The 22,781-nt window shown below is 39.9% G+C and overlaps 2 protein-coding genes across 5 annotated transcripts in view; both read right to left on the bottom strand.

Moving 5' to 3' along the window:
• Positions 1 to 1,579: 1,579 nt before the first annotated feature.
• On the bottom strand, positions 1,580 to 7,190 carry LOC116699669 (actin-related protein 2/3 complex subunit 5). Its single transcript, XM_032532378.1, has 4 exons — positions 6,925 to 7,190; positions 5,491 to 5,563; positions 3,501 to 3,677; positions 1,580 to 2,098 (listed from the first exon to the last, which is right to left on the bottom strand). The coding sequence occupies exons 1-4, from the start codon at positions 7,062 to 7,064 to the stop codon at positions 2,036 to 2,038; spliced, it is 453 nt and encodes a 150-aa protein (XP_032388269.1). The 5' UTR covers positions 7,065 to 7,190; the 3' UTR covers positions 1,580 to 2,035.
• Positions 7,191 to 8,825: 1,635 nt separating this feature from the next.
• The window catches only part of c12h5orf22 (chromosome 12 C5orf22 homolog), a 28,088-nt gene continuing 14,132 nt past the window's right edge, over positions 8,826 to 22,781 (bottom strand). Inside the window, exons 2-10 of one of the 4 annotated variants that reach the window (XM_032532352.1) lie at positions 22,509 to 22,688; positions 17,422 to 17,580; positions 15,332 to 15,476; positions 15,117 to 15,212; positions 13,805 to 13,949; positions 12,729 to 12,874; positions 11,270 to 11,409; positions 9,511 to 9,706; positions 8,826 to 8,943 (exon numbers count right to left, since the gene is read on the bottom strand). In XM_032532352.1, coding sequence (XP_032388243.1) covers positions 9,558 to 9,706; positions 11,270 to 11,409; positions 12,729 to 12,874; positions 13,805 to 13,949; positions 15,117 to 15,212; positions 15,332 to 15,476; positions 17,422 to 17,580; positions 22,509 to 22,608 — 1,080 coding nt within the window. In that variant the 5' untranslated portion in view covers positions 22,609 to 22,688 and the 3' untranslated portion in view covers positions 8,826 to 8,943; positions 9,511 to 9,557. Of the gene's footprint in view, positions 8,954 to 9,508; positions 9,707 to 11,269; positions 11,410 to 12,728; positions 12,875 to 13,804; positions 13,950 to 15,116; positions 15,213 to 15,331; positions 15,477 to 17,421; positions 17,581 to 22,461; positions 22,689 to 22,781 lie in introns of those variants that run through there. The other 3 variants (XM_032532351.1, XM_032532350.1, XM_032532349.1) reach the window with 3 other exon arrangements.

The following is a 22,781-nucleotide window of genomic DNA, read 5'->3' as shown; positions in this document are numbered from 1 at the left end:
ATTTAAATGAGGTTTCTTGACCATGAATTCCAAGAATAAGTGTAAAACCTGTTATTTAACCAGCTCAGGTTATAAAAAAAACAAACAAACAAAAAAAGCGCCAAAATCTGGAAAAAGTGAGAAAAACATTGGAAAAGCACAAAAAATATGTTAATTTTCAAGTTTGACCTGGAAGGACAAGTTCATAAGGAACGTCCATTCGTAACGGGAAGACAACACGAGGGTTAAGTTTGAACTTTCTTTCTAATCTTAAATTGTTGTTTGGGCCCCCAAACGTAACGGTCGATGCCGCGTGACATTCAACTTTTTGTGGAAAAGCTCCAGATCTGTCTGGTCCTGCCTCACGTAAGGATCTGAAAATGTCCAGTACGTGGACGTATTCATTTTGTTAGGGAAGAAAAATAAAAAGCCAACATTTGTTCATGTAAAACATCCAGTTTTAGAGCTCAAATATTAAATTAATTGCTATCAGTATTTTAAAAAGCGATTGATATCATTTTTCAGTCATGTTCGGGTCATTATTTAAGAGGAAAAAAAAAAGGCTGAATTCTCTGATTCAAGCTTGTTAAATGTGAATATTTTCTTTTGTCTTCTCTCCTCAGTGACAGTAGACTTAATGTCTTTGAGTTGTGGACAAAACAAGACATTTGAAAAACTGATTTTTCACAATTTTCTGACATTTTATAGACCAAACAGCTATTCGAGAAGATAATCGACAGATTAATGGACAACAAAATTAATCGTTAGTTGTGGCTCTAAATTATACGTAATAATAATAATAATATGTGCTAGCTGGTAGCTTGGGCATTAAGTGTTCTTGTGGTCTTTCATCCATTATAGACATAAGCGAATAAGAAAGTTGTTGAGAAATGAGAAAGAGGAATGAATCATGAATTAAACACTTATTAGAGCCTTGGCTTTAGTACTTTATTTTTGTTACTTCTTCCAGATATAAAAAAACACAATGTAAGCAAAATAACCCGAAAGCCAGGCTACACAATAACAATGTGGTGTGAGTAGAAAAGAAAACTGTCAATAGTCAAAGAAGTTTACAAAGTTAAAAAAAAAAATAGATGGGGGAGTACTCCAATCCCAGCATGCACTGGGCAAAAGGCAAGGAACAGACCCTGGACAGGTCCCCAGTCTCTGGCTGTCCATCCTGGAGCAAACATTTCCATTTCCTCAACCTGGAGGACTCCGAGCGAAAGGAGGACGAGGACAGAAGCAGAGTAGAGGGGGAGTACAGAGGGAGAGTGGAGGAGGAGGACAGAAGCAGAGTAGAGGAGGAGGACAGAGGGAGAGTGGAGGAGGAGGACTCCGAGAGAAAGGAGGACGAGGACAGAAGCAGAGTAGAGGAGGAGGACGAGGACAGAAGCAGAGCAGTAGAGGAGGAGGATGAGGACAGAAGCAGAGTAGTAGAGGAGGAGGACAGAGGGAGAGTGGAGGAGGACAGAAGCAGAGTAGTAGAGGAGGAGGACAGAAGCAGAGTAGAGGAGGACAGAGGGAGGGTAGAGGAGGAGGAGGACAGAGGGAGAGTAGAGGAGGAGGAGGAGGACAGAGGGAGAGTAGAGGAGGAGGACAGAGGGAGAGTAGAGGAGGAGGAGGAGGACAGAGGGAGAGTAGAGGAGGAGGAGGACAGAGGGAGAGTAGAGGAGGAGGAGGACAGAGGGAGAGTAGAGGAGGAGGAGGGCTAAGGCATCAACGTAGCAGTGAGGCAGTTTGGAAAAAGAGCGTAGAGCTGCTTTGGAGATCATGTGTCTGTTCTCTCTGCATGGCTGACACACAGACAGACAGAGACAGTTTAAGGTGCCAGCACCTGTCTGTCTCTCCGTCTGCCTGCCAGCCAGCACTTCTAAATTCCAGAGGTATGATTGAAAACAGTGAATGCGGAAGAAGAAGAAACAGGAGACAGAACTGCAGAGGACACTCGGCTTCAGTATGAAAATAAACGGGACTCATGTCCAGAAACAGGAAGTCCTGGTGACGGTGTGTTTGGCCAGATTACTGTCCAATGCCGAAGGACATTCTGCGAAGATCAGACTGTCTTCCTGGCAGTCAGGACTCTGACAATAGAGCCCACTCCTCCCACCGCCAGAGCCTGTGGACACACACGGACAGGGGCACACACACACACGCACGCACGCACGCACGCACGCACGCACGCACGCACGCACACACGCACACACACACACACAGAGTGTTCAGGTGTAGTGCAGTGTAGAGCTGCAAAGATTCACTGATTACTTGTCAACTATTCCCCAACTATTTATGACAAACTAAATATTGTGAGTTGGGGACTAGGGACATTTGAGGACGTCATCTTGGGCTTTTGAGGAACGCGGATCCACAGTTTTCAGTAGGGGGGGGGCATGATTCGATATTGATTTTTTTAGGCTCAAAATTCAGTCAAAAACACGTCTCAACAACAAAATAAACGAGTCCCTGTATGTAAATGTAGTTACTCCCCCCCCCCAAAAAAAGATCTTTTTTTTTAATTCCATGAATCGATGTTCAAATCAGAGCTTGAATCGATTCATGAATGTGAATTTTTTTTGGTTTTTTTTTGCACACCCCCTAGTTCTCACCATTATTTGACAGATCAATCGACAAATAAATGAATCGTTAGTCGCAGCCCCAGGGTTACTCACCCTGGATCTGTCTAAATCTCGGGGTAATGTGTAACCCTTGACAGACGTCTTTGTTGCACAGTGGTAATCTCACCAAATTAAATCAGGACTTCCACCATCTTTCCTTAACCCTCATGTCGTCCTTGGGTCAAATTGACCCGTTTTCAGCTTTTTTTTTTTGGTCACAAAAAATGAGCCGTGGAAATAAGATGAAAATGTCAACATAAAAAAATATCAAAAAAAACTTTGGAAAAAAACCCACAACATTGAAAAAGTGACAAAAATGTGGGAAAAAGTGATAATAATGTCGGGAAAAAACTTTTTTTTCCCCCATTGTTGACGGAAAGACAACGCAAGGGTTAAGCGCTCGCTGTATGACACGTCCCCAACTAATAATAAATAATAATAATAATAATACATTTTATTTGTAATGCACTTTACATTTAAACAAATCTCAAAGCGCTACAGGTGAGATCACGACTACAACAAAAAGAGATGTCTTTCTTTTCATGTAGGACAGATCAATCGACAAATAAATAATCGTTAGTCGCGGCCCTCGGGTTAGTCACCCAGGATCTGTCTAAATCTCGGGGTAATGTGTAACCCTTGACAGACGTCTTTGTTGCACAGTGGTAATCTCACCAAATTAAATCAGGACTTCCACCATCTTCCCTTAAGCGCTCGCTGTATGACACGTCCCCAACTAATAATAATAATAATAATAATAATAATAATAATACATTTTATGTGTAATGCACTTTACATTTAAACAAATCTCAAAGTGCTACAGGTGAGATCACGACTACAACAGAAAGAGACGTCTTTCTCTTCATGTAGGACCCTCTTCGGTGTAGTTGGCGCCTCGCTGCGTACCTTCTCGTGCCACTGCAGCAGCACGGCGCTGCTGTTGTCCGACGGCGTCTCGAAGCCTCGGTAGATGTACTTCATCAGCAGGTCCACGCCGGCTCTGTCCAGCGAGCCCACGGCCTTCTCTATGTCGCTGCTCTTAAAGCCGCTCAGCACCCGGACCACCAGCTGCTCGGCCCGCTCCTACCAACACACACACGCGCACACACACACACACCACACACTAGATATTAAGTTATACTGACTTAGTGACGTGTGCTTATGATGTTTTGCGCTGAAAGGACTGCATTCAATTTTGTTGTACATGTACACGTTCGCCATTGCACCCAGTCTACCATAGTACCTTATCTTGGTTCATTGGCTTTCTGTGAGTGATTTATATTTTTGTTGTTATGTATATGTGATATGTGCGTGTATGTGTTTGTTGTGTTATGGTAACATTTCCTTCGGGATGCATGCATATATATATATTGTAGTTAGATATATAGCTAGTTAGATATATATGTAGTTAGTAGGGGTGTGACGAGACGCTTACTCCACGAGACGAGACACATCACGAGATTGGGTTCACGAGAACGAGACGAGACGAGATTTTTAAAAAAAATTTAAAGAAATCCTCGATGAAATATATGAATGGAAAATAGTTTTTTTATTCACTGAAAAATCACAAAATGCAAAACAATTTAGGTGCATTTTGAAATCAACTATTAATGATGAATGTTATTTAACTTTTTTTGCAAGGACGTGCAAACACTGCAAAATGTTTTGTATAAACTCTACCAACTGGCTTCTGCCCTGTACAATTTCACACGAGAAATCTAACTCCTTTCCACAAACCGAACATAAAAAATAAACAGTTTAAATAAAATAATGTGTAAATAACAGAAAAATAACACTTTAAATGCAAACAGTGAGTGTATCAATAACCAAAGTACTGCTCTCTCAAAACTACAAGTGCAAACAAACAACAAAAAACCAAAATGTTGCCACACAAATGATTTAAAAGTGGCAGGGGGATCTTCAATTGTAATTTCACGCTCCATCACGCTGACATCACATCGCCTCACGAGACAACTTTTCACCTCGACGAGAAATCTCGTCACGTTTTAATCTCGCGAGATCTCGTAAAACGAGATCTCGTCACACCCTTAGTAGTTAGATATATAGCTAAAGATATATATCTTTAGCTATATATCTAACTATAGATATCTATCTATCTATCTACATACACACACATATATATACACACATACATACATACATACATACAGATATATATATATATATATATATACATACACATACATACATACATATACATACATACATACATACATACAGATATATATATATATATATATATACATACACATACATACATACATATACAGATATATATATATATATACATACACATACATACATACATATACATACATATCTCTATATCTATCTCTATAGATATCTATCTACATATATATCTATCACAACAATAAAGACTAGCACGCACACATAAATGTTACTGTAAGATGTAAAGAGCTGGACATGTAAAAGAGCATCTCTAAATTTACTTTTAATCCAGTGTAAGCGCTCCTTTCTGCTCATGTACTACCTTTGTACATTAATTGTACATTAATAAACGGCGTTCTGCGTGCTGTAACATCTGCTGCCGTGTCTCATATGCGACTGGATAATTGGCGTAGATGTGGCAGACGCATATCTCCACCGCCCCGTGTCCTTTTGTCACAGGAAATGCTACGGCTTGCCTCCACTTCCCTTTTCCGCCGTAACCAACACGAAATCCCCCCCCCCCCCCCCCCCCCCGCTTGTGCTTTCACTTACCATTTAATGAATAATTAATCATTTTGACACCTTTCTAAGCATTCTATTCATACTGATAAATGGTACATTTACAAACAAAAACACACACAAATATACAGGTTTGTCTATAAATGCAGTAGTGGGTTGTATGCACGCAGTCAAGAGTATTACGCACCTTGGCGACCTGGTTCTTGGTGTTGATTGGAGGATTCTTTAGCACGGCTTGGAGAGCTGCATTCATGTTCCCCGTGCAAAACAAGTCAAGGACTACACAGTTCCAGTGACGGAGATGCACGTACGTCACATTACTCTGCTAAATACATCTAAAGAAATTAAAGAAACATGGTACACTGCCACCACACCAAAGATCAACAAAAAGGAAAACATTGAGGGAATATGTAAAAAACGCACTATCCTACCCCACTCATACTGTTCTAGATATTTATTTAAAGATTTGCATACTGTAATTACACCTTATACATAGCCATATTCCACTGCTCTTCCTACTATTCATCCTGCACATACACTTATTCTCACTACTCTTATAATATTACAGTTTATGCTCTACAATGGTACTGTTACCACACTGCACATAGCTGTACATATCCGTCTATATGGCTCATGGTGAATATCCATATTTATTCTGTTTTTCTCATTATATATTCTGTTAATAAATTGCATATATCTATATCATTCTTACTATTAGAATAATGTCACTGCTGCTACATTGCGCATATCTGTACATGTTGTTCATACAATGTTTATGTTACATGGCCATATTCATTCTGCTCTTTACTTTAATACTTTAAATATCACAGTGCACTTTTCTGCTGGTTTTGCACTTCTGGTTGGACGCAAACGCAAACTTGGTTGGTGTGTACTTTGCACAATTACAATAAAGTTTAATGCAAAATCTGAAAGAAAAAAATATTTTTTTATTATTATGCTTTTATTGTTTTCTTATTGTGTAAGTATTGCGTTTTTTTAGCAGCTTGAAAATACTGCAGAACAATATTCCTCTTTCACTGAAAAAAGCATGGTGAAAATAACGCAATAATAATAATAATAATAATAATAATACAATAAAAGCTAATGACGTCTATTAGTAACGCTACAATTCGCAAACTGCATTTCACACGCACGCGCGCACACACACGCGCACAAAATCAAAAATAAAGTCTGGTTAAAACAATAAAATTACCAAAACACCAATAAAAAGAGCTTTAAAAACAAAACAAAACCACTAAAGTTACATATATCATCTAATTTTTTTTTACTGACAACTAAGTGGAGCGACCACACCCGGTGAAGTGACACCCGGAAGCGCTGCTATGGCAACTTAACGACCGTTTTTCTTAAATTACTCAACGTTCAGCCAACTGCAAAACACTTTTTACCTATGTCTCATGGCATGAATATAATTTAAGACAATTTCAATTAGTATAAATGTTACCTTTAAATCCACATGTTGCCCTTCTTTTGGCCCTCTAACCTATTGCAACGCCTCACGTCAATAGAACATGAACGTGACATTGTTACGTTGTTGCGTGCTAGCTCGTGCCCGTGTCTGGAAAGAGATTCACGTTTTTCCTTTGAAGTTAAAGGATATTGTCTGAGCAAAGAGTCTACTTCTGCTTCGTCCGGACCCCCCTGGTTCTCTCCTCCGTCTTCCTCGTCCACAAACTTATTCTCGTCGTATTCATCGACGTCTACCTTCCTAAACCGGTCGGAAAGGGCGTTTTTGGACATTTTTTGGACACGATAGTCAGGACTGTTTGACGCAGAGCGGCTGTTTAGGAGACAGAAGATACCTGTGACTGTGCAACTGTCCGGTCGGTCCTCCAGCGACTCACTTCCTCACTTCTCCACTTCCTCTTCTTCTTCTTCTACGTCTTTGGAAATATTGGTGGCGCACAGCTTCGTTACCGCCCCCCCCTGGACCGGAGAACTTTCTTTTCAACATGCTGGACTATGACTTTTAAACAAAAAATTCATCATACTATACCATGACTTTTTTGTTTTTTTTGACTTTTCTCAACATACATACTGACTTTTTTCGACATTCTATACTATGACTTTTTATCACTATTTTGACTTACTATAACTATGACTTTTTATCACTATTTTGACTTACTATACTATGACTTTTTATCACTATTTTGACTTACTATGCTATGACTTTTTATCACTATTTTGACTTACTATGCTATGAGTTTATCACTATTTTGTTGACTTACTATGAGTTTTTATCACTATTTGATTACTATGCTGAGTTTTTATCACTATTTTGACTTACTAACTATGATTTTATCACTATTTTGACTTACTATGCTAAGACTTCTTTATTACTTTATGTTTTTTTCCCCGACATGCTGTACTATGACTATTTTTCACGTTTTTCGACGTACAATAACATTCTATATTATGACTTTATTTTGACATTCTGCACTCGACCTCATTCTTGGCTTTTTTTTTGACATGCTGTACTTTAACATTTTTTAGATACTATTTAATGACGTTTTTCCAACACCCTATACTATGACTTTTTGACATATGACTGTTTCATGACTTTTTTCAAGATAGTATATGATGAATCTTTTCGACATGACTTCAAAAAAATAAATTCAACATACCATACTGTGACTTTTTTCGACATACTATACTATGACTTTTTCTTTACTTTATGACTTTTTTCAAGATGCTATACTATGAATTTAGTTTTTTTATGACTTGTTTTTTTCAACATACATACTGACTTTTTCATGAATTTTTTCGACATACTATACTATAACTTTTGTTTTTTTTATGACTTTTTTTGTTTTTTTTCAACATGCTACACTATGACTTTTTAACGACTTTTTTCGACATGTTCGACCATGACAAAAGAATGACTCCACAGCGCTGTAGCGGTAAGTCTGGCCATGTAAATCCGTTAGTGACTGCACCTGCACATTGACTCGTCGCTATAGAAGCGTTGAATGTCTAATCCTCGTTTCGGTTATCTTCATGTCTGTTCCCGGCTTTATAAATAAAACTCACTGCATGAACTGATATATCTTTACTGTACATTTCAGCCAAATAGGTTTTTCAGCAGTTGATTTCATACATTTCTTCAGAAAATCAGACAGCATTAGAAGTTTATTTAAGAATGCTTTAGTCAGCAGCACAAAGTTCCCAAATATTTTATTAAAAGGATAACGTATAAAAGCCAACATGTATTGACAGTATATAGTCTCTTGTCACTGAATGGATACACAAATAAAGAAAGCAATAAAAGCAACGATAGAACTACCTTAAAACAGCCATACAAAACATGATAAAATGCACACGCATGCATTTGTAAAAAAAAAAAAAAAAGTGCATTACAAATTGGCAATATTAATGGTAAGTAGTGCTAAACAATCATTGTGGTTTCTTCATATTTCAAAGAAAATGTTTCATTGTCTAAATTGCAGTTTGAGAAATAAGATGTTTTCTTGCCTTCATATTCCAGACTCTGAACACTATTTATTTAAAGTCTATTTAAAGAAATCCAATTCTTATCCATGTGGTCTATGTAAATCCATGACTGGTTAAACCCCTTCATGAGTTTGAAACCTCGTAGAGCCTTGCAGTGGCTTGTGTGAAAATGTGTTTAACCCTCGTGTTGTCTTCCCAATAACCATGAACTTGTCCTTCCAGGTCAAAATTGAAAAAGAACATTTTTTTGTGCTATTCCGATGTTTTTGTCACTTTTTTCAGCTTTTGGCGCTTTTTTTTTTAAAACCTGAGCTGGTTTAATAACAGGTTTTTTACACTTATTTTTGGACTTCATGGTCAATAAACCTCATTTAAATCAAATTACACGTAAGTTAGTTTTGTTAAAAATGCAGAAATCATGAGTTATTTTGACCAATAGTTAAGATCAGAGGATGTTGAGTGGATCTCAGATGGGTAGATGTCAAAGTTTAGTCCGGACACTGATTGGAAACCATTAAAAAAAAAAAAAAAAAAAAAAAAAAGACTTCAAATTCTATAAGATTAAATAAAACACCCAAAAAAATTCAATGAAAGTAATCATTATGGTTACCTGAAGAATGTTGTATGGAGTCATCCGTGTTATTTTGGGGCAATTTGGTTGCAAGAAATCCATATTTCTGATATAAAACCCTTTGAAACGGGTCAATTTGACCCGAGGACAACACGAGGGTTAAGAGTGGCCTGAGAGCGGGACAGGAGGGAAATGTACAAGATCCTCGTGTTTTAAGAAAAGATCTTGAATTTACTGCCATCCAGGGGGGACACCATCAGCCGTGCGGAGCCTGGGGAGTGGAGAGGCCGCCATTTGTTCCTCCAGATGACGGTGCAGAGTCGGGACACCAGCAGGACGCAGGCTAACACCAGCAGGACAACTGGTTGGACACAAAGGAAACAGTGGGTGATTGGGTCAGCCACCAAAAACTTAAGTCAACCTCCAGGTAGGGATAGACCAGTGCTTCTCAATTATTTTCTGTTACGCCCCCCCCCCCCCCCCCCCCCCCTAGCAAGAAGAAAACTATTCGCGCCCCCCACTCCCCACCGTGACTATCCATCTCTGCATAACATTTTATCCTTATTAACATTAAAGAAAAGAAAAAAAGAAAGACACATGGTCAAACTTACAAAGAATAACTTTATTGAATCGTGTTTTAAGTCTGCAACAGAAAAGATCTTAAGTGCATCAATGCCTGAAATTTTCGCTGAAAAAACTCTAGCGGCTTATCGGCGTGATTGGGGTGTGACGTATTTAAGTGACGCGCTAATTTCTTTGGCTTCGTGCCGTCCGCTGCGAGCATTTTTAGACACAGCACACACACAGCACACACCACACAGCACACACACACAGCACACACACACACACACACACACACACACAGCACACACACACCGGTCTTTCCTCTTCTCCAACTGGAGTCACGGTGAAGCCAAGCGCTAAATACGATTCATCGTATTTCCTCGTCTTAGCTTTCGGGTGACTTTCTTTTGTCTCATTAGCTTTGTCTCTCTCCGCTTTTCTTTTCATCCCTGTTAAAAACTTTTTCATGTCGGGGGTTGTTACGTTGAATAACGGAGGCTACAGACAGAACGCAGCCGGAGCTTTCTGTTGACTCAACACCGGTAACCGAGGCGAACCTGTTGTCTTGTAAGTCGTAAAACGTTGCACTGTCGCAAACGTGACAGAAGTGACAATGAGAGCGCCACTGCCGCCTACTGTAGTGGATGCGCAATTACACTTTATACTAGTACGGCCCAAAAAACAAAAACCTGTTCCTCAGGATCACACGCGCCCCCCCCCCAGGTATCGCACCAAAGGGGGCGCGCCCCACTATTTGGGAAGCACTGGGATAGACAGATTATTGGTCCACTTTTTGGCAGTTTGCAGATGATCTATATCTGCGTTTTATTCGCCTGATAACCGATAAGTTAATCAAAAAGTGCACTAATTTGGACCGGCTCCAGCTCAGTGTCTTTCCCTCTGCTTTGGTTTCACTCTCCACTGAGTCTGACTTAACGTCCCCATCTGACTCTCTGTTACTGTGTATTATATTGAAAGTTTCTTGTTTATTAAATACTTGCTTAAAGCATTTGAACAAAGTTTGGTGTTGGAGTTTTGTATCATTGCAAAATCTACTGATTTTCATTTTCACTCTTCTAAATATCGGTTACATTAACTAGTTATAATTGGTATCAATATCAGCCTTGAAAAAAACAGTATTGGCCAATCCCTACCTCCGACTTCAATGGGAATAATTTTAGGTAGTATAAAAAGGCAACACATTGCTCTAGGCAAATTATATTGAAACAGTTTGTATTCTGTCAACTAAGTCAGATGTCAGATAAATATTTAGCTTGTTATGCTGTGATGTAAAGTGAGAAGTAGCGCCGTCGCTGGGAAAATCCCAGTCGTAGTAGCGGTGCCGTTATGCCACACTCACCCATAAACACAGTATTTGGAGTGGGATGAGCCGGCTTAAAATGCTGGAAGACATTCCCGACCAGAGCCACGATCACCACGGGGTACACCGTCAGGATGTTACGCACCCAACGGTCCAGCACCCAGTTCTCAAGAACGAACCTGCACACACAGACACACACAGACACACACACACACACACACACAGACAAAGCAATCATTAACCAACTGTAAAATGTATTGGAGTGCAATACCTCTGTAGATTTGATCCCACGTCATGTTGCTGATGACTTGAATAAGAAAATGAAAGGTTGATACTGATCCCTGACTTTCTGCACTCTTAGTAGCTGCTGTCTTTAGTTCAACATTCATCAAGTTTATTCTACTTTTCTTGCACAGGGCTCCAGATTACCGTTCTTTTTTACTAGAAGCACGGTAGCCCTAACTGCACAGGCAGAAACTTTAGAGGAGCACACCTTAAATCAACCTGTAATGCAATTACTCACCTTTAACCCATTGTAACTGAATTCCTGTTAAAAACCTAGGTAATAAATACAGAAACTACCACAGTGTTCTTGCCTTTTTGACCACGCCCTCTCCTGACTAACACGTCGAACCCGGCAATTTGCTGCTGGTAAGGGCCCGGCTCTCGTGGAGGAGGATCCGTGGATCGGAAAACATGCGTCAATAGTTGGTTTCACCATGGTGAACATGCATGGACGATGAGTGTGACGCCCTGTGTGCTAGACGCACGAGTGTAGATGACGTTGTCTTCGCAGTGGACTAATTGTTTTTGGAGTTTTTTGCCTGTTTTTATTCACCCAGTTTTGTCTTGCTAATGTTCTGTTTAGCTCTCTGTTATTTTATTGACTTCTTTTGCCTCGCTTGTTTGTCAAAGCACTTCGTAAACTCTGTTTTTAAAAGGTTATGTAAATATAGGCTATATAAATAAAGTTATTATTATTATCACTCACGGACCCTCCTCTCACACACAGTGACCAACTCTGGCAGACTCGCTCTCTCCTCGTTTTTCAAACAAGAAAAAAAAAAGAAAGAAATGTCGTCAAATTTGCAGGTTATGTACGATTAGCTGTAAAAAAATACTCTCACTGCCTCAAACATTGGTTGCAAGACGCGCAGCCTGGAGCCCTGTCCAATCATGAAAAACACTGAATGTGATCACACCTTCTGCAGCTACTGTACAAAGCACTTTTAGTTCTAGCCGTTAAGTGATGGATTCTAGGGCTGCACAATTAATCGCAATTGTATCAAAGATAGCAAAATGGACAAGTGAAATATCATTATTTTTCAATGAAAATGACAATGCTACAAATCAATACAATCACACTTAGATCTTTTCCTCATCTTAATGGATACACGGTGTTGACATTGTCAGAAGTAAAAGAAAGCTAATCTGCTAGCATCACATCTCTGGCTCTTTTCTAATGCCCGTCATGTCCCTTTGTCCAATGAAAGCTTACCACGCGACCACCTCTGCAAACAGGATGCACAGAGACGCGGTTGCTGCTGTGCTCCGGTCCACCCCCCACAGGTGGAGAACCAACGCAAAGTTGATGAGAGAGGCGATGGAAGTCCACGTGGTGTAGACAGCCAAACCGTTCTGGACCTGGACACACGAACATTTATGAGCCCAAAGATGACGTCATTCACTGGGGGACACTCTGAAATATTGAGACGCATCAGCGATGTAGCGCATAAAGACCAAAGTCTGTCAACTGATGTTCACAGTTGATCACGCTGGTCGACAGTTTCTGACTTTTTTGAGACCAAAGAACTAATTATAATTAACGATTAATCCAGAAAATAATCAACAGATGTTATCAACTATGAAAATAATTGTTATTTGCAGCTCCACTAATGTACCAACCCTGATTTTAGTTTTATCATCACATGCATGTCCTTTATAATCATACCACAGCTATATTCAGATAGTGCTAATTACAATTACTGTTGATCCTGTTAATGGTGACGATGATGATGGTGGCGGTGATGATGATGACGATGATGACAGGGGGTGTTAACTCTATATTTAGACCTCACGTGAGCCAGGTGTGTGTGTGTGTATGACTAGAGAGCGGAAGGACAAACTATTTATCAACCGCAATTTGTGAGACAATCGTTTTTTTCTTTGTTTAAAACAAGTTTATTTATGTTGCTGTTGCAGTTATAAAATAAAGAAACGGATCGTTGTGACACTACGAACGAATGCACGTTGAAGTACTGGCCGCTCCTACACACCTATATTATATGTATATGATGTTTATTACATGTTTATAATGTTTATATCCGTCGGTAGTTGGTGATCAACTCACACTCTACCGTTTATTTGTTATTGGTCATTTTGGCCCCCTAGCGGTTGTAATGTTTTAATGAACTTATGCATGTTGCATGTACGTTATCGTATCGATAATTGTATTGTCATTTTCTTTTACTTCTCTTTTGTTATGTCATGATTACGTTACATGTTGGGACCCCCACCAAAACGAGATGCTACGTCTCAAGGGGTTTGTCCTAACGATATAATCTGAACACATACCAGTATTCGGAGACAGGCCAGGTCTTTGCGATGGTACGTCTGCAACCAGAGGCCGTAGTAATCGGTGGCGAAGCAGCAGAAGAACAGAGCGGTGTAGTTGGTAATCGCCATCAGGATTAAAACAATCAGAGCTGCCAGCATCAACCTGCAACACAGAGGAAGACAAAAAGAGAGGAGCAGCGTCCCAAGATCAATCGTTTCATTACTAGTGCACATGTCAGAGATAGCTGGTCAAATCGAATCTGCTACATCTAATTTATAATTTATACAGCACGTTTATACCAACTAATCTGAGACTTAAGGTTGCAAAATGAAGTCTGTTTCTCTAGACGTCTAGGACAAAATGACCCAGACTTCTCACTCAGTCAACATTTTCCTAATGACTTTATGGTCTCAATCACTACTTTCAAGTTTTTACAATACAGCACGATGTTCATTTTCTAAATTATGGTCCCATTTATTTTAAAATAGAGATAAAGCAGGGGATGCGTTAAGGACGTGGCTACACGCTGACCTCTCAAATCAGGAATGAGGCTTAGCAATGCTAACCCTGACACTGTGGACATTAAAGGGGCGATATGCAGTTTTGGCCTTTTATTTGCAGTTTTCTTGCTTTTTGCTCGCAGGTTTCTCTCTAGAGCCCCCCTCCCCCCCACAGCTTCAAAATAGATATTTGGCAGCTCCAATGTTAACTTCTATCTGGCTCTCCCCGCAGTCAGTCGCTGTTTCCTCTTTCTCTGTTCCTCCAACAACGCTGTCCTAAGTTTCTGTTTCTGTTTTGCCGGCTCAGCCATGACGATTGTGTGAAAACCTCCACTGCTGCCTTGTCAGCCGGTTCTGAATGGCTGAACTAAAAAAAGTCATATAACCATTCCTATGACTCCGAAGCTGTTCAGTTAAGGTAAATTAAGCTAAAAAAAAAACCGGCATAATTCCCTTTTAAAATAGCTGTGAACTTGTTTATAGGTGCAATCTGTGTTTTCATCTTAAACTTTGACCCTCTCACTGTGTTTTCACTTCAAAGTTAACAACTGGTGGCCTAAAAGTGTCTTGATTGATACATTTCTCAGATACAGTCAAATATATTCCGCTGTGTAATGACTGATTTAAAAACTAATTGAGCACATAGATTATGGTTTGGTATGGTTTGTAGAAAATGGACAAAATCGTTTGGCATCATCCGTTGAATCTCCTTATAAATGCTAATGTCTAATACGCTCATCCACACGTCCACATTACACGTCTCTGTTTCCCCTGCTGTTCTTTTTCCTGTGCAAATGAATAAAGTGATCGGTAAAGGTAGCAGACGTACTCTCTGTCCCACAGCAGCAACCATATCATGTTCAGCACCATGTTGGACAGCCAGCAAAAATAGAAGGAGTAGGGCAGCAGACACTGAGCCCAGGATCTGTTCACAGGAAGAGAGAGACATCGGTTTCATCTGCATGTTGCTCTGGCGATCAGACAACTGTTAAATCTGCATGTGTAAACGTCTAGTATGACTACAGTATGATGATGCCAGCTTACCCTCTGAATACATATGTAGTGAGGTATATGACCATCAGGGTGAGCCAGGTGTAGATCACACCCCAGATAGAGAAGGTCCAGCCAGCTGGGGTGATGTCTGTCTCGTAGCGGCTTGACACATTCCCTGTAGGGGAATGGAAAGGACCTGGAAAACAACAGTAGCATTCAGTAAGACAGTAAGAGACCATTAAAACAGCCCAACAGGGATCTTGGGTGAGAAGGCCAGGCCCGCAGGAAGTGAGACAGGCTCTGAAGAAGCAAATTGAACATAGCAGCCAAACAGGGGCCAAACAGGGGACTTGGGACTCCTGGCATATTATGTGATGACCCAAAAAGACTTTTTCCCATTGACTTACATATTGAGAGAGGCGGCTGTAAATAAGTGGATACGTAGTTTTGACTTGTTTCACTATCAGGATTTAATCTATCCGGCATGTGTCACCGCTGCTAAACAGATGCTGTGCGGGGGGGGGGGGGGTTACCACTATCCTCTGCACTGTTCCTGTACTGGATGTGTGTGTTTATAATAAATAATCATTTAAAATGTATACTCTTTATTGAACCACAGTGGGGAAATTACAATTTACACTCTGCTTTGTTAGTAATTATAACACACAGGCCTGAAATACACACACATGCTCAGGACCTGATCATGCACAAATGGAGAGATGTCAGAGTGTGTGTGTGTGTGTGTGGGGGGGGCTGCCAGCTGGACCAGCACCTTGAGCAGTTGGGGGGGGCTTGCCCAGGAGGTGAAGTGGCATCTCTCCAGCTACCAATACTTTGGTATGTATGGGGACTTGAACCCACCACCCCCATCTTGCTCTCTTTAAAAAACTACAATTGGATCCATCCCATCTGATACATTTGAAAAAGTCTAGAAGATCTGCACAATTACATCATTTCATCCCCATCCTAGTTAGCTGAACCAGAAGTAGCCGAGTTGTTACGTTTACTTCAACGTGGAGTTTTACTAGCCAACAGTTTTATGGGTGGCCATGTTTGTTTTCCAAGTCTAAACATCTTGAAACATAAAAGTTTGGTGGAGTTATGTATTTGTTTCCACATTTGTTTGTGTATTTCATCTTCATGTTTATGTATGCACCAATAATCAGTGGGTCTTCTATTACTTAAAAGTGTTGGTGATACAGAATCTAAAAAAAGTGAGCCATGTCGCTGTAAAATGATGAATAAAAAAAAGTTTTCATGTAGTATTCCTAGTATTATAGACATTTTCTAATATGTCTGACTCTGTTGATGCATCTGTTGCTCATATAAAAAAACATTTATGCCACACCCTACCCATGGATGTCGTCATTTCTTCTTTTCTTAAATAACTTTCCCACTTCCAGGAGTTTCTTTAACTGTCTATAGGAGCACCAGATGATGATTTTTCATTTCCTAGGATGACGAAGGTATGTCCCGCCCCACGCTGCTATACTCTGCCTCTGATTGGCTTGGAACTCTGCGGAGAACGCTACCCCAACTAAGCCTAACCAATCCAGCAAAAGAAGACAACGAATACTAGCCAATCAGAGGCCGAGCAGGGCGGTACATGCCTTCTCCATCCTAGGAAACACAAATATGCTGCACTGACAGTTTTGTATGTATTTTTCCTGCCAGATATGTTGCTGTGGAGTCTTATTGTGATTGCTTTAAGCGCCACAAATTACATTCAAACCAACTAGCTAAATTATTGGATCCACCAACATTGAGGGTAAAGTTTGAAAACGCCTATGCTATGTTAAATTGGGTGAACCGACCCTACGCAAAAGTATTTTTCTGCCTTGTTTTTCCATGACTTTAGCTCATGAACGTCAGCTACACAACAATAAGTTAACGAGTTTCCACCCATCCGTCGTTAGCTAACCCTAGCTGGTCTGGGAGTGTCCCGCCCAGGGAAAACGGTTTGGTAACCAGTAAAAACACAGTTGAGTAATGAGAAACACATGTTACGTGTCCTAATACAAAATGCCACATGTAACGTGTGTTATGTTGAATTCTTCAGTGTTAAAAATATCCAGGAAACGTAAGCTGTAACGTTAACTTAGCGCCATAAAAAGTGTGTGAATAGCGTTATTTTAACTCACCTCTGCCCGCTCCGGCCAAGGCGTTAACGATTAAAACGGCGATAAAAACCCCCGTGCACAAGATAATGAGCACGATGCGGGGTAAACTGTTGTCCTTCATGTTGTTGGACGGCTTGCTGCTTCGTCTCGTCCGTGCACTGTGTGTGTCTGTGTGTGTGTCTGTGTGTGTGTTGGTCCGGTGCTGGTCACCGATCACTGGCTGCCCGCGCGCAGAGAGAACCTCACGTTCCCAAACCAGAGAAACGCGTTCAGGAACCGACGCCTTTCCGTGATTTGTGCACGCCCACCGCTTCTGGGACACGTTTGTTAACACTCATGTTGTCCTCATGTTGTCCTCATGTTGTCTTCATGTTGTCCTCATGTTGTCTTCATGTTGTCCTCATGTTGTCTTCATGTTGTCTTCATGTTGTCCTCATGTTGTCTTCATGTTGTCCTCATGTTGTCCTCTTGTTGTCCTCATGTTGTCCTCTTGTTGTCCTCTTGTTGTCCTCATGTTGTCCTCATGTTGTCTTCATGTTGTCCTCATGTTGTCTTCATGTTGTCCTCATGTTGTCCTTATGTTGTCCTCATGTTGTCCTCATGTTGTCCTCGGTCAAATGTACCCCTTTTCCTATATCAATGATCTTTTTAATTCCCCAAAATAACATGATTGATTCCACCCAACGCTCTTTGCCAAGTACAAATCTCTACTTTCATTAATTTTGGGGCGTTTTATTCAATTTTATAGCATTTGAAAAACATATTAAAGTGTTTTTGAAATAGTGTTGAGTAAAAGTTGACATATTCCAGTCTGTGATTATCATCAACATCCATTCTTTTAATTTTAGTCTAAAGAATTCCTAATTTCTGATTTTTTATGGTCACAGGTAAATGTAACTTATATTATGGTAACCTACTTTTGATTTATTACTTTAATTACATATTCAATTAAATTTTTAACGTCACTTACTTACACTGCAATATTGTTTCTTGTACTATGGCAACCGCACTTTACAAAACCTTTACAAAACCTTTACAAATACCTTTACAAAACCTTTACAAATACCTTTACAAAACCTTTACAAAACCTTTACAAATACCTTTACAAAACCTTTACAAATACCTTTACAAAACCTTTACAAAACCTTTACAAATACCTTTACAAAACCTTTACAAATACCTTTACAAAACCTTTTCAAAACCTTTACAAATACCTTTACAAAACCTTTACAAAACCTTTACAAATACCTTTACAAAACCTTTTCAAAACCTTTACAAAACCTTTACAAAACCTTTACAAATACCTTTACAAAACCTTTACAATACCTTTTCAAAACCTTTACAATACCTTTACAAAACCTTTACAAAACCTTTACAAAACCTTTACAAAACCTTTATTTGACACCCCTTTACATTCAGTCTACCTTCTACTCATTGTTTGCCTGTTTTTCTTGTGTTTACTTGTTTCTTTTTGCTTTTATTGTAGAAAATGCGTCTGTAACAAGGGAATTTCCCCACTGTGGGATGACTAAAGTATCATCTAATCTAATCTATCTTTTCTAACTCAAACATCAGGTATAATTTCCTATAAGTGAGGTTTATGGACCATAAATTCCAAAAATAACTGTAAAACTAAAGTTAATAAGTTAGTGTTACCTAGTGTTGAAAATGTCAAAAAAAGTGACAAACATTGAAAAAAAAGCATCAAAAAAGTGTAAAAAAAAAAAAAAAGGGACAAAAACATAAGAAAAAAATTACAAACATCAATTAAAAGCGTCAACAAAGGTGTTGATTTTCAAGGTGTTGATGGTCGTACAACACGAGGGTTACAGACAAACATTGAGTTCTCTCACTTCACTTCTCCCAAACATGTCTGACTGAACCCCTTTAGACCGGGTAACACTCATCACCGGACCTCAGGCCAGTAACCGGGGTTTTCTTCACTGTCAAAATGAGTTTTGAGGGTTTTAGACAGATGTGCATTTGAGGCGTAATGGCGTCCTCTACAGGTATAATAGTGGACCCGCAGGCGCCACCCCACACCAAAACTAGACTCTGTAAGCAATAATTTATACCAGGGGTCTTCAACGATCGTTTTCCAGGCCAAGGACCCCCAAACTGATGGCGAGATGGAGCGGGGACCCCCTAATTATATATATATTGTATAAAACGGTGTTATATCAAACTGGGTTTCTTAAAACCCATCTTTTCTCTTTGGCTTTTGACACATAGTAAGATGTCGACTTCTTTTACTTGTTCTTATTTGCTACTTTGTGTGTTTTTAATTGTATGGTTATTAATTATAAATATGTTTGTTTATTTTCTGTACAGCACTTTGGTCAACTTTGGTTGTTGTAAAGTGCTTAACAAATAAAGTTGGTATGGTATGGTATGGTCCTATAGTGCCATGTGTAAATGTACCTTTTGTTATTGTGCATTCAATACTAAGATGCTCAAATAATACACAGGTTCATATATTCATGCACTGATGACGGAAAGACATCTTCTGCCTCCATTTATCTGTTTACTACAGTGTGTTGAATTCATGTTAATGTGGATTTAAAGACATTTCAATTAGTGGAAAAATATAAAAAAAAAAGTCTAATCAACCAAAACTTTCGCGACCCCCATGCAGTACCTCCGCAGACCCCCTAGGGGTCGCGGACCCCCTGTTGAAGACCCCTGATTTATACTTTATTAATCCCGCAAGTTAAAATTAAGGTAATAAGCTTTAACTCGGTTTTCATTATTATACATATCACAGACAGGCCTGAATTACACACACACACACACTGAGTAGGCCTGCATGGTTAATCGTTATAAAATCGCGATCTTGATTCATCCCGTTCATTTTTAAAGGACTTTGATTCTTATTTAATTCTACGAGCCGTCCGCATTACAAACGCTACTGCTTCCTTCTGTGACTTTTAAACATAGACTGTATAAAATAGGTTTTAAAGCGCTCCCTTCTCTTCATTGAAGCCTCCCATGTTTACAGGCGTGTGGCGATGCGCTATGTGCTATAGGCTCAAAACAAATAAATAATCAGTTTGGTACTACCAATTGGTTTTGTTTTGTTTTGGTCCATGTGTTGCAATAATCATTACACTTTGTGGCAGAGAAACGTGATATCAATTGTAAGCTAAAACACTGGGATTCATATTGCACCCCTAATCGTGCAGGTCTAACGTACTGATGGAGAGATGTCAGAGGGGGGGCTGCCCATGAAATGGCGCACCAAACAGTTGAGGATTTGGTGCCTTGCTCAAGAGAGCACTGAGGTAGTGCCCAGGAGGTAAACTGGCACCCCTCCAGCTACCACCATACTTTGACCCGTATGGGGACTTGGACCAGCAACCCTCCGGTTCCCAACCCAACTCCCTACTAACTGAGCTACTGACACCCCCAAAAGTACACTTAAGATAATTCCCTTTAAATTTAAAACATCCACAGTAGTAGGCTACAGATTATGTATTGTTAGTATTATGTATTGTTAGTATTATGTATTACTACTATTATGTATATGGGATATTGAATTGTTTGTTCATGTTAAGAAGCTGTAAAAGAAAGAGTCCAGACAGTGAGTTCAGTCAATACCGACCTGTCATAGGAACCATAACTTCATTAAACTACTTTGCCACAATATTTGCTTCCGATACTTAAGAGATTCAGTAATAAAGTCCCATTGTGTCAGGTCCCAGGTGGTCTTGGTCTCTGCTGACCCCCTTTGTGCCGGCCCATATCCTTCTGAATGAATACATCTTAAGGGAGGAAGTATTTTGTAAAATAAAAACTAACTGATAAATGATTCTGACCATGTGAAGCTCACATGCATTGGTTATGGTTATGTGTTGGCTTTACTTATAGTAGAATAAATAAAACAAAAAGTTATAGTTACTATTTGTATTTACTTTTTCAAAAAACAGTGTAAAACAAATAGTAAAGGAGCACATGACTGATTTTACACGGCATTCAGTGTACAGATGATTAGTTGAGGTGGGGTAAAAAAAAAAAAAGGTATACAGCATAGTATCGCTATACTTTCCATGGCAGTACTGTATCGATACACGGATACCGGAAGTATCAAGCTTTAATTATATAAATTGGTACTAAAATACTACAATCCACTGCTTTTTCAATCCACTAGATGGTGCAGTTGAGTTGTTGTTGCTGGTGAGGGGGTCAGCAGGTAGCCTGACGTGGTGTTACTCCGACTCGTCAGAATGTGAGTCTTATAGCGCTCCATTGGGATGTGATTATGGGGTGTTTCAAGGTTTTAACCGAATCGGCCTCTGCACTCAACTGGATAGACCTACAACCAATCAGAACAATGTGGAGTATGTGACGCATGAATTCCACAAGAAGTACGGCAAAAACATCTTTTGGATCGACAAATGCCTCGATCGCGGTTCTCTGTTCCTCTTTTAAAATGAACGTGCTGTCGATATCTTCTACGTATTGGGGGAATCTACACATCTCAATTCTCCAGCAGCAGCCGTCTTTGTTCAACCCAATGGCATTAACCCAATTCAACCCAAGCGCTCTCTGTCCATCATCGTTTAAAGCCCGCCCTAACGATCTGATTGGTCCGAACAGCTCTGGTTGGAGCATAGTCGCTCCCCAACGGATCACTTCCAGACAAAACTTCCCGACCTCAAATGTTGTGGGCGGGCTTAGTTCCGCCGAAATCCAGACTAGTCAGCAGGGGTGACTGCAGGGTTATTATAGTCAACTACTGTAAAACGAAAATAAGCAGTACAAATTACTTTTAGTAAACGGAAACTAAATAAAAACTAAAACCTTCAAGAAAAACTAAACTGAACCAATATTTCCAGGTTACAAAAACAGATGAAAATGAACCCAAATCATTTCGATCATGTCTGCTGGGGCATCCTACTGTCTTGGACACATACTCTTTTAAATGGGTTTCAACATCTTTCATTGGTTTGAGTCTGCACATGTTATTTGTTGATAAGTATTACAACATCTATGGCCACTTCTAATGTTAACATATAACAGAAACTCATTGAAACAAACAGCCCCTGACGGGTCCTTTTTTGATGTGGTTGTCTTTATCAAACGGTACATCCAATCCAAAAGTGACGTACGTGTGTGTGTGTGTGTGTGTGTGTTAGGAGGCCTGTGGTTGACAGTCCTGAGTCTCTGTGCTGCTGTTTTCGTAGTCTTTGTGTAAGTCCAGCGCTCCATACAGGCTCTCCAGAACCGCCAGTACTCTGCTCTGGACCGAATCCACCTGCTCTACTGGGCAGTATTCATCCAGACTGGACCTGAGAACCACACACACACACACACACACACCACACACACACACACACACACACACACACACACACACACACACACACACACACACACACACA

Source organism: Etheostoma spectabile, chromosome 12, assembly GCF_008692095.1.
Source record: "Etheostoma spectabile isolate EspeVRDwgs_2016 chromosome 12, UIUC_Espe_1.0, whole genome shotgun sequence".
Lineage (NCBI taxonomy): Eukaryota > Metazoa > Chordata > Actinopteri > Perciformes > Percidae > Etheostoma > Etheostoma spectabile.
Note: the sequence above shows the minus strand (reverse complement) of the source record. Positions and strands in the feature narration are given on the sequence as shown.

Coding starts and splice junctions, on each gene's coding strand:
- LOC116699669 (XM_032532378.1), bottom strand. CDS start 7,064: ATGTCCAAAAACGCCCTTTCCGACCGGTTTAGGAAGGTAGACGTCGAT. Junction 3,678..5,490: donor CCAAGAACCAGGTCGCCAAG/GTGCGTAATACT, acceptor GTGTGTTGGTAG/GAGCGGGCCGAGCAGCTGGT. Junction 2,099..3,500: donor TGCTGCAGTGGCACGAGAAG/GTACGCAGCGAG, acceptor GTGTGTCCACAG/GCTCTGGCGGTGGGAGGAGT.